Raw genomic sequence first — 14,486 nt, forward strand, 5'->3', positions numbered from 1 at the left:
CATTAATGCCTCGATTGATTTTTCTAATGAAGTAAGCCGGGGGAGGAGACTGGAGCACCACAGCTAATTATTTTTGCTTTTCTTCAGCATTTCCTCAAAATTGTTGTTATAAATTGTTGTTGAACTATAAATGAAAATGCTGCAGAGAAGCTCATAGATGGAAGAGGCTCTGACACTTGCCAGCCCCACAGCCCTGCTGGAGGACGCTTAACCCAGCAGCCACTGGGAATGTTGCTCATTTGACTTTTACACCCCTTTCCAGCCCCCTCCTAATCCATTGTTCTGTAGTCTAACCAGTCCTTCACAGATGCTCAAGCTGTGGCATATGGTTATCCTGCACCTGTATTCCTGGTTCGAGGACAGAGCTTCCGAGGCCTGATTCTCCTAGAAACTTGGATTTACCTCTGAATGGTGATACATGAAGGAAAAGGGTTGGGAGAAAAGGTCAGAGCTGGGAAGAAGAGACAGAAGATGGTCCATTAAATTTCTGCACCAAAATACTCTTGGGGCGATGGTGCTTCATGAATCAAGATGCTGTTCGTCACCCAGAAAGCCTATAAATCCCACAGTGCAGAGTAGAAGTGTTGAGGAGGAATAGCAGTGACTCAGTAAAGTGAGATTCAGGAAGCACACACTTAGGAAGGGAGAGGAGGAAGAGTGGTCGTGTAAAGCAAACAGACAAAAGATGTAATGTTGTTAGTTGCTGTCCAGTTGGCTCGGACTCACTGCAACCTTATGTGTAACAGAATAAAATGTTGCCAGGGTCCTGTGTCATCTTCATGATCGTTGGTATGTTTGAGTCCATTGTTTTGGCTGTTGTATCAATCCATCTCATTGAAGGTTTCCCTCAATTTCTCTGACCTTCAACTCGATGTCCTTTTCTAGTGATTGGTCTTTCCTGATGACATGTCCAAAGTAAGCTAGTTAAAATCTTGCCATCCTCCCTTCTAAAAGGCATTCTGGCTGTACTTCTTCTAAGACTGATTTGTTCATTCTTCTGGCAGGCCATGGTATATTCAGTATTCTTCTCTACCACCCGTCTGTCAGTTTGTCATACTGTGGTGGCTTGCATGTTGCTGTGATGCTGGAACCTATGCCACCAGTATTTCAAATACCAGCAGAGTCACCTGTGGTGGACAGGTTTCAGTGGCACTTCCAGACTAAGATGAGGAAGAAAGGTCTGGCACTCCACTTCTTAAAATTAGCCAGTGAAGACAAACAAGAGATAGGAGAACCAAAAAATACACAGACCAGAAACTCACAGAGGTTCCCAGTATCCTCCAGAGAGCTAAAGGAGAGGAGGGTCAGTTCTTCAGTCTGTCATTCAGCCAGTCAGCAAACAACAAGAGCCTCCTTTTCAACAAGTGTAACAGCTAACACTCCTAGACAGAAATAAACTTCATTAAAGCAAACTTCTGTAATAAGCCTTCCTTATAAAACATCATGTTTGTTTACTCCAAACATGAGAATCTTGACTGGAATATTCCCTTACCTGACTCCATAGCAGAGTCGGGGTTTTTAACTCGGAGCTTTCTGATGACAACAACAAATGACTGCGTTTAAGATGCCTGACTGGGCACTTTGGAAGAACTAGACATAACTCCATATGTAGTTTACACAGGATTTATTTATATAAATAAAAACGATGAATAATGGACCGTGGGATTCTAACGTCAGCTTCTTTACCGCCTTGTTGCAGTTCGCCCCTTTCCTGAGTTCCAGACTGTTCTTGTAACCAGGCCTCTGCCCCAATCTCTGCTTATACTTTTGCTCAAAACGTATTCTTTTTCAGTTGTATTGTTAAAGACAGCTGCTTCTTCCAGCATGATCTGTAAAATGCTTACAGCTTGCCTCGATTACTAAAATACCAGGACACTTCTCATATAACACCATTAAACAGCCTCCCTCCCCCCAGTGCTGCCTTCCTCCCAACACAGGGGTATCCATGACCATTGTGATGTGGCTACGCAAGGATTCTGTTTGCTATCAAAAAGACAAAGATGAATAAGAGTCATTTCCTGCTCACTCGACTGAGAGAGGCAAACACTTAGGTTAAAATCTCTGTAATGCATGGTATGATGGAGGGAACGCTGAGAGGGGAAGAGAATGATTCTCCACAGAGCAACTGGGGGAAATGTCACTAGAAGATATGATACTGGAACCAGATCCTAACGACTAAAAGGCCAAGTAGAGAAGGCTGGGGAACAGAGACAAAGAAAGAGAACAGTACGTGTGAAGGCACAGCATTGGACAAGGAGGACCTGACAGTGTGAGACACAACGGGTGACTAGTCCTGCTGTTTGTTTGGTAGTAGAGAGTGGATAAACCATAGCTGAGGTAACCATTTTCTCTTTGAGATATTAGATTGATTTCTTTTTTTATGCCTAATGAAAATATTTGTACATACATTTTTAACAACTTTCTGGAAGATAATTGCCATGCCATATAATTTACTCATTTTAAGTATTCAATCCGGTGATTTTAATAAACTTACCAATTCATGCAGCCTTCACCACACTTGTCTGAGAACATTTCCATCACCCCAATAAGATCCCTCATGTCCGCTTACAGTCAGCTCACACCCCCATGCTAAGCCCCAGGTAACCAATGTATGTATTTTTAAAATACATATATTTGGGGTTTTATCTTTGATACTGATTGCTATAATGAAGGGTATGAACATTTTTGTGACTTGTAATACGTATCACCAAATTGCTTTTCCAAGAAGCCATACAATTTTCCACTGCTGTCAGCAACGTAAGAGGGTTCCATTTTGTGGTACACTCTCAAGAATTGGGTGTCACCATTGTTAAACGAGATCTCATTGTTTTAATTTGCATTTTTGATTACTGAAGCACATCATTTTTCCATTTGCGTGTTTACTGGTTTTATTTTGTTCTGACTGAGTTTTTAGTTTATGCTCTTTTCCTCTTATTAGGATCCCCTTGCTACTAATTTTTTTTTATTTGTATGAGCTTCTCGTATGACTTTAATCATTTGGACATTTATGCCACAGGTATGTTTTCCACTGTGAGAGTTGCCTTTTTATTTTGCTTTATTTTTTTATTTAATTTGAGACCCAAAGCCTCATTTTTACATAATCAAATGTGTTCATCTTTTTAGTTTTATTTGTGATTTTGTTGTTGTTGTTCCTTCAAGGCTAAAAGAGTTATTCCCCTTCCCAGGGCTTTGACAGAAGTTCTATTTTATGTTCTATTTATTGATTCTCTTGGAATCTGGTGACTTCCTTTGTCAGATATTTAATTCTTACATATCTGAGGCTGTATTTCTAGGATGTCTTATTCAGTGCTGGTGAGGGTTGTTGTTTTCTTTTTACTTTTTTGATGGGTCCATTTAAAAAAAACAAAATGGAAAAACTGACATACATCCAAAGGAGGAAGACTTATATGGAAACCATGTTATTCACGAGTAATGGAACAGGGATGCTGTCGTTTGGGAAAGACTTACCTCCGGCTCACAAAACCAAGACTAAGCCTTTCTGTGGGAGTTACAGAGAGGCAGGATTTGGGCTCAGATGATTAACAGTTTCATGGGCTGCTTGGAAAAGTATCTGACATTTTGAGCAGAACAGAAAGCTCCCTGTCCAGAATGTGGTAAATGGAGGCCTCCCCTATGTTAGATGGAAGATGAGGTAGGAAAATCTCTAGGTAGGTCCCCTTCCAGCTCCAAAATTTCAGAATTTTCTAGATATTTTTTAGCTGTTCTGCATGTTTCAGGCATTGCTTTAAGCCCTGGGGATGCGGCAGTGAATAGACCAAAGTTTCTGCTCACTCAGAGCTTCCATTCAAGGGGGAAGATAGTCAGTCAAGAAATAAATTAGTATATTAATAATGTCAGGTGATAAGTAAAGAAAAATGAAGCAGGGAATGAAGTACTATCTTACAGAGTGTCCAGAGAAGGAGGAGCCCTGGTAGCACAGTGGTTAAGCACTTAGCTGCTAACTGAAAGGTTAGCTGTTTGAACCTACCAGCCACTCTGAGGGAGAAAGATGTGGCATTCTGCTTCTGTAAAGCTTTACAGCCTTGGAAACCCTATGGGGCAGTTCTACTTAAAGGGTCACTATGAGTCAGAATCCACTCCGGGGCAATGAGTTGGTTTTTTGGTTTCGGTGGATTCAGGGAGGACTTTTCTGATGAGGTGACCTTTGAGTGGAGATCTAGGTGAGAAGTAATGAATGGATGGATATGGGGTGGGAAGCTGTCCAGCAAGGAGGAAGAACAATCACCCAGGCCCTGAGGTGGATGTGCCTGCCTTTTTGAGGATTACTGGCGCAGTGGTTAAGAGCTATGGCTGCTAACCAAAAGATCGGCAGTTCAAATCCACCAGCCACTCCTTGGAAACCCTATGGGGCAGTTCTACTGTGTCCTGTAGGGTCACTATGAGTCGGAATCAACTTGATGGCAATGGGTTTGGTTTTGGGGGGGTTGGAACCAGATACGGACCCAGTTTCTGACCTGGATGGTTTATTAACTCTTGGATCTATGGGTCTCAATTTTCAATATAATCATAAGAGCTATAATTTATGGAGCACATACCATGTGCCCAGGTTTGCAAAACACTTTATATTATAATTCCCACAACCTTCCAAGTTATAACCACCCCATTTTACAGATGGGGAAACTGAGACTCAGTGCTTCCTCTCAGTAATTTCCATCTAGCCTACTCTAATGGGAAAATAAACTCAGTTCACGATTGATCATTATATGCTTAAAGCACACGCATTAGACTGAATGCACACAGAAATGTACTAAAGACATGTACTAAAGATAAAATCATGCCACTGAGTAGCCACTCCCAGACTATTTGCCTATTTTAACTGTAGGAGAAAAAAGACTAGGTACACTGGAGGGACAGTTTATTTTGAAGTCACTCCTTGAGCTCTTTCCCTGTGAACTAGTAATATTTAAAGTTAGAATAATGTCCTTTCTTTCTATACTCCTTAATCTTCTCTCTAATTCATGGCCTAGGCACTTAGATAAACAAAAAATTCTCACCCTGTAGAACTGTAGTTAAAAAAAAATCTTTAGATTTCCAGGAAAGGTAATACAGACAACATGGTAGCCCAAACACAGGGCCAGGGCTTGGTCAGAGAAATTTGAGGAGGTAAAGCTCCTTGCCCTGGTGGTGTAGTAGTTAAGAGTTGGGCTGCTAGCCAAAAGGTTGGCAGTTCGAATCCACCAGCCACTCATTGGGAACCCTGTGGGGCAGTTCCACTTTGTCCTATAGGGTCACTGTGTGTCAGAATTGACTTAACGGCAAGACAGCAACAAGTTTCGTTTTTTGTTCTTGTTTTTAAGCTCCGTAGAAGCTTTTAGAGTCTATACCAGAATGCCCCTGTGGTTCTTTCAAACAACCCTTCCTTGTCTGTATCCTTGGGAGTTTCCATTCTTCCAGCTTGCTGAGGCCTCATGGGGATCTTGCTCTCTGTAGCATTCAGTGTGTCCTTTGCACAAGGGTGAGATTGTGTCTAACAGTCCCTGATTCTAACTGTGTAAAGCATCTTTACAAAGACTTCCATTTTGTGGTCCCTTTAAGGGGAAGGGGCATGCTTCAGCTAAGAGAATTGCTGTGTATTTCCCAAACTGGGCTCACTCCCACTTCCTGCCTTCTGACAGCTGAAGGTTTTAAGCTTCTCTTTTTAGCACTGTTCTTTAAAAATTTAACAGAGACATGAAGTCATGTTACAAAAGGGATCTCGCTATCTTGCTCAGGGGGCCAGTGAGAACGTGAAGCCCCATGTGATGCTGAGATGGAGCCCCTTCAACAGCAGGGCTTCCTCAGGCTCCCCTTTCTTAAAACTATACCCAAAGGCCATATGGTAGCTCTTACTGTCAATGTGTTTTTGATTTCCAAATTTTCTGTTACTAAAATATTTGGTTCTCGGAGCTGCTGACAAGAATGATAATAACAAAAGTGAACCTGATTTGAATTTGAATTAAGTTATCAAGTCATTGCAAATATAACAAAAAAGACATGGATCAGCCCTTGGTCTTGGGCCTTCCCCAGCTTCTTTAAGGTTTCCTCACAAGTCACAGGGCCACTCCTACCTTGCAGGATTGGTGTGGATAGTAAATGACATCATATCCGTGAAGCCCCTACCTCCTTCTCATGGCAATCATAATCATTTCAGAGGAGCAAATGCTTGGGAAATGAAAGTTGCTCAGTCTTCCATTTACAGAAAGGGTTTCTATATACTCGTTCCTCAAAAGGGGGCATTCTGATGGTAGCAGACAACTTGGAAGGTCTGAAACGCCCCTTTGGCTACATAACCCTGTAGGCCATTTACAGAGTCGGAGACACTGCTTCATCAATGAGTAGAACTGTTCATATGTGTGTGAGTGATGTGTCTGTGTATATTGCTTCCATGTTCTGCCTTATGAATGAGGTGCCCTCTGAACCCCACAATGGCTTGCAGTGCCTTTGATTTAAGGACTCACTTAGACCTAAGAAGTGAAGGGATTTCAGTTTCTGCCACAGAAGCTTTATTCATGCACGTGGGATTCTGGAGTCTGGAGAATAAGGCTGAGGTGGGAGGAAGGAGCTCCCTGATACCTGTCAGATCACAGCCTATGACGATGGTCCTCACCACCTGGCAGCCACAAGCGAAGGCCCCCATTCTCCTGACAGGGGACTAAACAAGCACAGGGTTTATAATAACAACTATTAGAATGATAGTAGTAACAGTAATGATAGCAGCAGCTAACATTTATTGACTATGTGCCACACACCGTATTTTTCCCATTTAACCCTAGGAAACAAAAACCATAGTTATCCCCAGGAAACCAAAGCCCAGTAACTCACCCAATATCATTCAACAGCGTACGTGCCATACCTTCACTTAGAAGGTCCTCTTTCCTTTTCTGACAAAACATCTACAAACACTCCACAAGCCCCACCTTTGTGCTCCAGCTGAACGCCCAGCGCCCACTTGCTAGTCCTCTCTCTGAACTGCATGGGTTGAGACTATGTGGAAAGCATCATTTGTATTCACGTTCATATGTTTGTATGTGTCCTGATCCCCATTTGAGAATAAACTCCCAACCATCAGAGACCATGAGGTTCTCCTCCTTTCTGGTTCTCCACCCTGGGCCTCCTGAGTGGTCTGAGCCAAGGCTAGGGCCAGCGTCACAGAGAGACTGCCAAGGGGGATGACTGCTGAGATCACTCCTCTGCCCAGGAAGATTGGTTACACATTTTCTCAGCCAAGGAGAGGCTTTATGCAGCATGTAAAAGACGCCTGAGATGACTGAGCTTGGGCACTCTGCGAGAGGTGAGAGTTGGCAGTCTGATGGTGGAGGGAACCACAACACGCCAGTTAGTGAATCACATTCAAAAAGAACAAGCAATCTATGGAAGCGGGCAAGCTCCCACACTTTTGCAGGCCCCGAAGACTTCATTGTATTAAAGCATTTTTTAATTTATGGAACATACACACATATGGCACCCAAACTCACTGCCATGGAGTCAATTCCGACTCATAGTGACCCCATAGGACAGAGTAGAACTGCCCCATAGGGTTTCCAAGGCTGTAATCTTTACAGAAGCAGACTGTCACATCTTTCTCCCATGGAGCGGCTGGTGGGTTCGAAGAGCTGACCTTTTGGTTAGCAGCCAAGTGCTTTAACCATTGCTCCACCAGGGCTCCTTATACATCACCCAGATACTTTTTAATTGCTTTACTAATAGTATCTCATTTAATCTTCACAGCAACCCTGTGAAGTAGGTACTATTGTTATCTCTATCTCCACTTTACAGATGAGAAAACTGAGACACAAAGAGGTAATTCGCTCAAGATGCCACAGCTACTAAGTAGCAGAGCTAGGATTAGCACCCAGCCACGTGGTACATAATTCATTATGATGATGCTTGAATATTAGAAAATGTGAATTATTTCCAAGGTAGTGTGACAAAGACAATATAATTCATTTGAGAAATAGTTATATGAAAAATTATTTTCTTTAAGTATTAGTATGATTTAGGAATAAGTTCTATTTAAGTTGTTTTTTAAAAGGAATAGTCCCCCCAAAACTGAACATGTAGTGTGCATTAAAAAAAAATGTGTGTGGTTATACTACACAAATGTGTATATGAGCATATGTGTATATGGGTATGTCTGTGTGGGTACATATGTGTGCATAGACAGATGTATCTATAGGTCTGTGTACATACAAATACGTATGTGTGTGCATGTATATTCATATATATAATAAACCCACATATGCGACATAGTTATGGATACTTCTTAGATATAACCAAATACCTCGCAAGATTTGTTTTCTAGGTTGAAGGCTTAGGACCATAGTCTCATAGACAACTCAGTTAATTTGCACAGTCTAATTCATAAAGTGTATGTTCAACATCCCAATGTGGTAAGCAGTGTCTGGGATCTTAAAAGCTTGTGAGCAGCCATCTAAGATACGCCTGTTGGCCTCTACATATCTGGAACAAAAGAGAAAGAAGGACACCAAAGACTCAGAGAAGAAACTAGTCCACAGGACTGTAGTCTACATGAACCATGGCCTCTTCTACCCTGAAACCAGAACAACTAGATCGTGCCTGACTACCACTTACGACTGTTCTGATCAGGGCCACAATAGATGGACCCTGATAGAACAGGAGAAAAATGTGGAACAGAACTTAAACTCTTAAAAAGGCCAGACTTACTAGACCAGTTGAGACTAGAAGACTCCCCGAGGTTGTCACCCTGAGATACTCTTTAAACCTTGAACCAGAAATATCCCTTGAAGTTACCTTTTAGCTAAATAATAGATTGGCTCATAAAGAATATCACCCATGAGTAATGAGCTCCTTTTAAAAAAAATCATCTATACGAAACTAAATGGTCAAAACTTACTTTAAAGCGAAGTTAAGAAAGTAAGAGAGCAGAGAAACTAGAGTACTAGAAATGGTACAACCAGAATGGAGTGAATGAGAATGGTGACACATTGTGGAAGATGTAACCGATATGACTTAATAATTTGTATAGAAATTGTTAAATGGGAACATCATTTGCTGTGTAAACTTTCACCTTAAACACAATAAAATATTATTTAAAAAAAAAAAAAAACTTGGAAGGGTGCAAATAGTAATAATCCTTGACTTTTACAAGCCCTCATCTATGACATTGTCTCGCTAGAGCCTCACAACAGTGCCGTGGTGCAGGCAGGGCAGGAACTTTGAGTCCTGTGTTGTATGTGACTGATTACATGTATGTTTGTGTAGTTCAGTCACGTGCAACTGTCACATACATTTGTATGTGACTGACAACCCAGTTAGGTCGGATGTGGAGTCTAAATCCTAATCCTAGCCATTCCTACATGGAATATATACAACCCTAGTGGAGAGAGGAAGAAATAGGTCAAAATGAATGATTATATGTAGTCCTTAAGCCTTCAGGTAACCTGTTTTGTTAGAAATGAATCAAAAGCATCTTTTTCTTTCTTGTGCATCCATCACATACCAAGTGTAAACCTAGCTATGTTACACATATTCAATGAATCCTTGTGTGTTTATTTTCTTAATCCCTGTGGTTTAATTTAGAGCAGATTTAAAACTATGACTTCCCTGGATTATACCATCTCCCTTTGTCAAATTGTTGAAGTTCCAGGCATAAGAATATAGCCTATAGTATGTGTGCAGCCCCTGCCCCAGCTGAGAGTGATTTGTTTTTGCATTTTCTTAATAAGAAATTGGGTTCCTGAATAAATATCCTTTTGGTAATTTCTTGGTGAATGGTTAAGTCTTATGTATGCCCACTATAGTGTGCGTTCTTACCAACACAAAGGACATAATTGAGGCATAGTAAAACTCCCATGCCTTGAGGTACATATTCTACAACAGTGGCTTTCAAGTTGATTACGATTCATGTGTGTTTCATGTGTATCAGAGTAGAGCTGTGCTCCATAAGGTTTCCAGTGGCCGATTTTTTGGAAGTAGATCACCATGCCTTTCTTCCAAGGCATCTCTGGGTGGACTTGAACTTGTACCCTTTCAGTTAGCAGCCCAGCATGTTAACTGTTTGCACCCCCCAGAGACTCCATAAGCTTCACATAGTTTCTGTGATCAGCCAACGGGTATTTATGACGTAGTCACTGATAAATCCTGGATTCTTTCTCACAGAGACAAATACTGAGAGCAAATTGATTACAAATAACTGTTTCAGGCTCCGCTCTGATTTACATGTTGTTCTTTTCTTTCCCTAAGGGTCGAGATTACTGTTCCGAAGAAGAGGATGTCACATAGCGCCAATTCTACCACTCACACCAGGAACTGCTACCGTGTAAATAGGTTATACCTCCCCAGTTGAAATCTTTGCAAAAGTCGGTTCTCTTCAGCGAACAGCACTATAACAAAAGAAGATCGTTCCATATCGTATGCCCCATTAAATTACAGTGTTTCTTAACGAACTTGCAAAGGAATCTTGCTAAAAACAAACAAAAAACTGTTATCGAACTTTCTTTGTTGCTGCTAGTTAAAACTCGTTGCAACTTTTCACTTCTCTTGTGTCCAGGTATGCAGCAAACTTCTGCAGTTTCACCTTAAAGATACTGTTGGTTTTACAGATGCTCTCCAACCTATTTTCTATAAGGTGAGGTAGTTGTGAACTCAGATATCAAACTTCTGTTCTAAGATGGCTCCGCTTCTAAGACAAGCGTCTCCCTCCCTCTCTGCTTCCTCCCCATCTCTCCCGAGCAGTCCGGAGACGGACTGAGCCTTGTTTCTCACTAGCAATGTTGAGCTTTGGAGATGGGATGGTGGCTATGGCAAGGCTTGTTTCTCTGCTACGAAGAAGTAGAGAAGCTATTATCGATTAAAAGCATGTTATGACATGACTCCTGGAAGTGACCCAGGAGCGAGCAGCAGGTTGTTTCATTTAATAAGTATCTTAACCAAGGATTAAGCTTGCGACATTGGCTTTGCTCAGATGCTAATGGAAGTATGATCACAATCACTTTGAATCCCTCTTCCCACTTTTTTTTTCTAAGAAAATAAACATTTTACTGTTTTTATGTATCTTTGTCTTCTACCATTCATCCCGCTCAGTGTTTTCAGATGATCCTGGGTACGGAAAGTGGCGCCCTCCTTTGCAGTGACACTGATAATGGGCCTCAGCATCTCCCTACCCTCCCATGAATCATCTACCAAGCATTAGCAGGGCTCTAAGTGGTCAGAAGAGATAAGAGGACATCCCAAGACTTCTCAGGAGGGCCTGAGACCACCCGGTTACCTTTCCTTCTGTTGGCAAATAAACCATCCTATCTCCTTATTTCTTCCCTTCATAATGCTACATGAGCCTTGCCACGTCCTTTTTCTTTTACTTCCAGCACTGGATACCAATATGGCAAGAAGCGCTTGCCTACTAGAAAACGTAGCACATTGACACAGGTGGTGATATCTGGAGATGTGAGAGCCAAAAGCCCCTGGGCGGTGGAGGGGGGAGGTTGACTGTGTCTTTCTGTAGAGTTTATTTTTCCATATTCTATGAAGAGAATGAGCTCTTCTTAAAGACAGAAGTAATATTTTTAGCAAATATTGTCACAAGTAAATAGTACTCAAAAGGGATAAAAAAATAACTTTTGTATTTTTTTAATGAGCCTGATAGCTTTGATGAGGGTTCTCTTTGTTATTTTTGAGGGAGAGGGGCACCCTATTAAATGTCACGCCAGTAGTACAGGTTTGGGTTTGTCTCAAAACACAGTAGGAGCGGCGTTTGTTTCTCTCTTTGTGGGTTGTGAATTCGAAGGGCCTTCCCCTTCGTGTCAGCCACAGGGCCACTCCAATCGTCAGTAGTTTCAAGACATCCTGGCTCATCAAGAGACCACAGGCCACACTATAGAATAAAGAGCTAAATTGGTTCTTGCTGAGAAGATGAGCCTTGACTTCGGAATCCATCCACATAACTGATGACACCGTTGATGTGCTAACGATATTTTTTATCTCCTTTGAGACCAAGGGCAGCCAAAGTGTGGGGCAAGAAATTCAGTCAAATGCTGTAGAAAATGGACTCAAATGTTAGCAACAAAAGCCCTTGATTCTTTCAGCTAGCAGGAGCTATTTTAGGGAGCAGCTGTGGTTGTTACATAAATAGAGATGCAGCCAAAATTGAAGGCTTTTTTTATCCTGTTTCAAGCAGAAAAATGCAGGGAGAGCCCAATAGCCTAGGCTTTTAAGTTTCCTCCCTATGTATGGTTTTTGGCCAAGAGACTAAAATAGTTTTCCTCAGCCGTAAACGAACTGCTAAGCCCCACCTCAGACGTGTTCACTAGGGACTTTGTTCACAGTTATGTGGATAGGCTTTTTCCTGGGATTTCTTGTTCTTATCAAGCTTATGAAGTGAACACTGAACGTCTTCCATTTGACTCGGTGTCTCAGACCCTGTCTTCCCAGAAAATCACCACCTTCTTCTACCCGAAGATGAAACATCTTTTTTCTTACAGTCATGTTTAACATTTTGACATGTTAACGGCACTGGGTTGGTGGTGGGTACACAGAACCAAGTGCTTCTTGGGAACCTGATGTTTTTTGTGTTTACTAAAACCAGAAGTGTTGTTCCCATGAACCAGTGGCTTTTCCTCTAGAGCTCTGTCTTCTGTATTGAACACTGCATACATCCTTGATGTGTACAAGTGATTTCATCTTCAGCCACATTTGGTACATCTAAAAATAGATTTGAGAAACAGCGTGGTTGAGCTGGCTGGCATGAAATGCTTAATTGTTAGCAATGCTCAAAATTGTCTGTTTTCCATTTGTTGGTGTTAATCATAAAATTGTCAAGTGATTTGTGTTTGTACTTTTTTTTTTTTTTTAATGCCTTCTGAAAAGATCTGAAGCAAAAATATTTGGCCTTTTTTTGTGTCCAAACATTTTTTTGTGTGTCCAAACATGAAAAGGGTAATCCAGTATACATGGTGATGCATTCTGGTTAACCCCAAAGGACTCAGGGAGATGGAAGGAGGGGAGGGAGGGAAATGGCCCCGTGGATGGAGACAGAAATGGGATGAGAAATGGCCTGAGAAGCCTTTAGCAGAGAGTTGATAGGATGGCTATGTGCCGGGTACAATTCAAAGTCCAGCTGCCTGGCGGCCAGTGGGTGGGGCAAGACTGTCACCAAGATTTACAGCTGTATTACACACGCCTTCTGTACCCTGAGTCGTAGAGTTGTAAAAGTTCAGCAGTGTATATGACGCTTTCTTTTGGTTGGCGGAGATTCAAGATCATGGAGTACTGCTCTCATAATTGAATGTGTGTTTGTTGCTGGCAGCGAACATTAAAAGAGGCTTTTACCTCAGTGATGCCTCTGGCCCCAGGCTTGAGCACAGAGCACATAGTGGTGTTATGGTCTGTTTAGGGACAAAGGAGCTACAAAGTCCAGAGACAAGAAAACTAGGTCAGCCCTCAGAAGCAGCAGCAGCCACCAAACAGCCTGCTGGGAAACAGGTCTCTCCCCGTCTGCGCTGCCCATGTCTGAGACTGGGCTTTGGTGACTGGAATCAGAAATGATTTGACTGAGGAGTAGCCTTGGTTCTTTAGGCCCCCAAGCAAGCGCCTTCACCTCAGGTGCTCACCAAGACGCACACTGGCTGTTGCGTCAGAATCAGCCACACCTGCAACCTGACAGCACCCAGGAGCATGCTGGGGGCTAAAGGCATCCACTTCTTGGTTCCATATGATCCCATCCCCCACTCTGCATTATAATTTAGTCCTCCTGCCGACCTCATCGCCACATTTTTTCTCTTAGGGACAGATTCTCCCATAAGCCAGGGCCTGCCTACTACAAACAGAGATTATACCTCTTAGGAATTTCACCTCAGTAGCCTGTGCTGCAGGTGGGTGTATCGATTAGAAGTCCTCTTTAGACACTGCACAAGAATTTAAAAGAGTGCTCCATTTCTACTAGTCTTCGGAAAGGAGCTTGGTTAATTAGGCTGGTTTTTTAGGAAGAAAAATGATTGATTTCTTACTCTAGGAAAACATTGACTCTGAATTTTGGACTCTTGGACTCTGATGTGTCCTTTATTCAAAGCAAAACAATTGGTATTCAAGGTTTTCTCCTTTCCCCTCCCACAAGCCTCCAAAGCAGAGGTGGGGGAGGAGGCATTAGATTACACTTTAAAATTTTACATATAATTTGCCTTCTGTGATTTTCCCCCTGAAAGGCATACTCAAAGCTTATTTCTTTGTATCTCTCAGAAATTGGACTTTTTGTTAAGTTGTGTAAAACTCCATGAGAAAAATAAGGTTGGGTGGGGAGGAGAGAATGTGTATTTAAGGACGTAATGAAAAGGTGGTTTGAAGTGGGAGCTTTGGCTTCATTTCTTCATGGTGGATTGCTGGAACCCTGTGCCCCCGTGTGAAGTTGAAAGACAATCAGCTTTCATACTGCAAATATCCCTGCAGCTACAGCTTCTAGAATTTCATGAACCCATCTATGAATTGCTTTTTGCCGATGAATAGACCTGTTTTAC

The 14,486-nt window shown here is 42.0% G+C and overlaps 1 protein-coding gene across 3 annotated transcripts in view; it reads left to right on the forward strand.

Moving 5' to 3' along the window:
• The window catches only part of C24H1orf21 (chromosome 24 C1orf21 homolog), a 328,797-nt gene that overhangs the window by 285,307 nt on the left and 29,004 nt on the right, over positions 1 to 14,486 (forward strand). Inside the window, exon 6 of one of the 3 annotated variants that reach the window (XM_049868580.1) lies at positions 10,225 to 12,808. The exons of the other annotated variants lie outside the window; for them this stretch is intronic. Within the exon in view, the coding sequence (XP_049724537.1) occupies positions 10,225 to 10,263 (39 nt within the window). The 3' untranslated portion in view covers positions 10,264 to 12,808. Of the gene's footprint in view, positions 1 to 10,224; positions 12,809 to 14,486 lie in introns of those variants that run through there. 3 annotated transcript variants of the gene reach the window in all.

Source organism: Elephas maximus, chromosome 24 (assembly GCF_024166365.1).
Source record: "Elephas maximus indicus isolate mEleMax1 chromosome 24, mEleMax1 primary haplotype, whole genome shotgun sequence".
NCBI classification, from domain to species: domain Eukaryota; kingdom Metazoa; phylum Chordata; class Mammalia; order Proboscidea; family Elephantidae; genus Elephas; species Elephas maximus.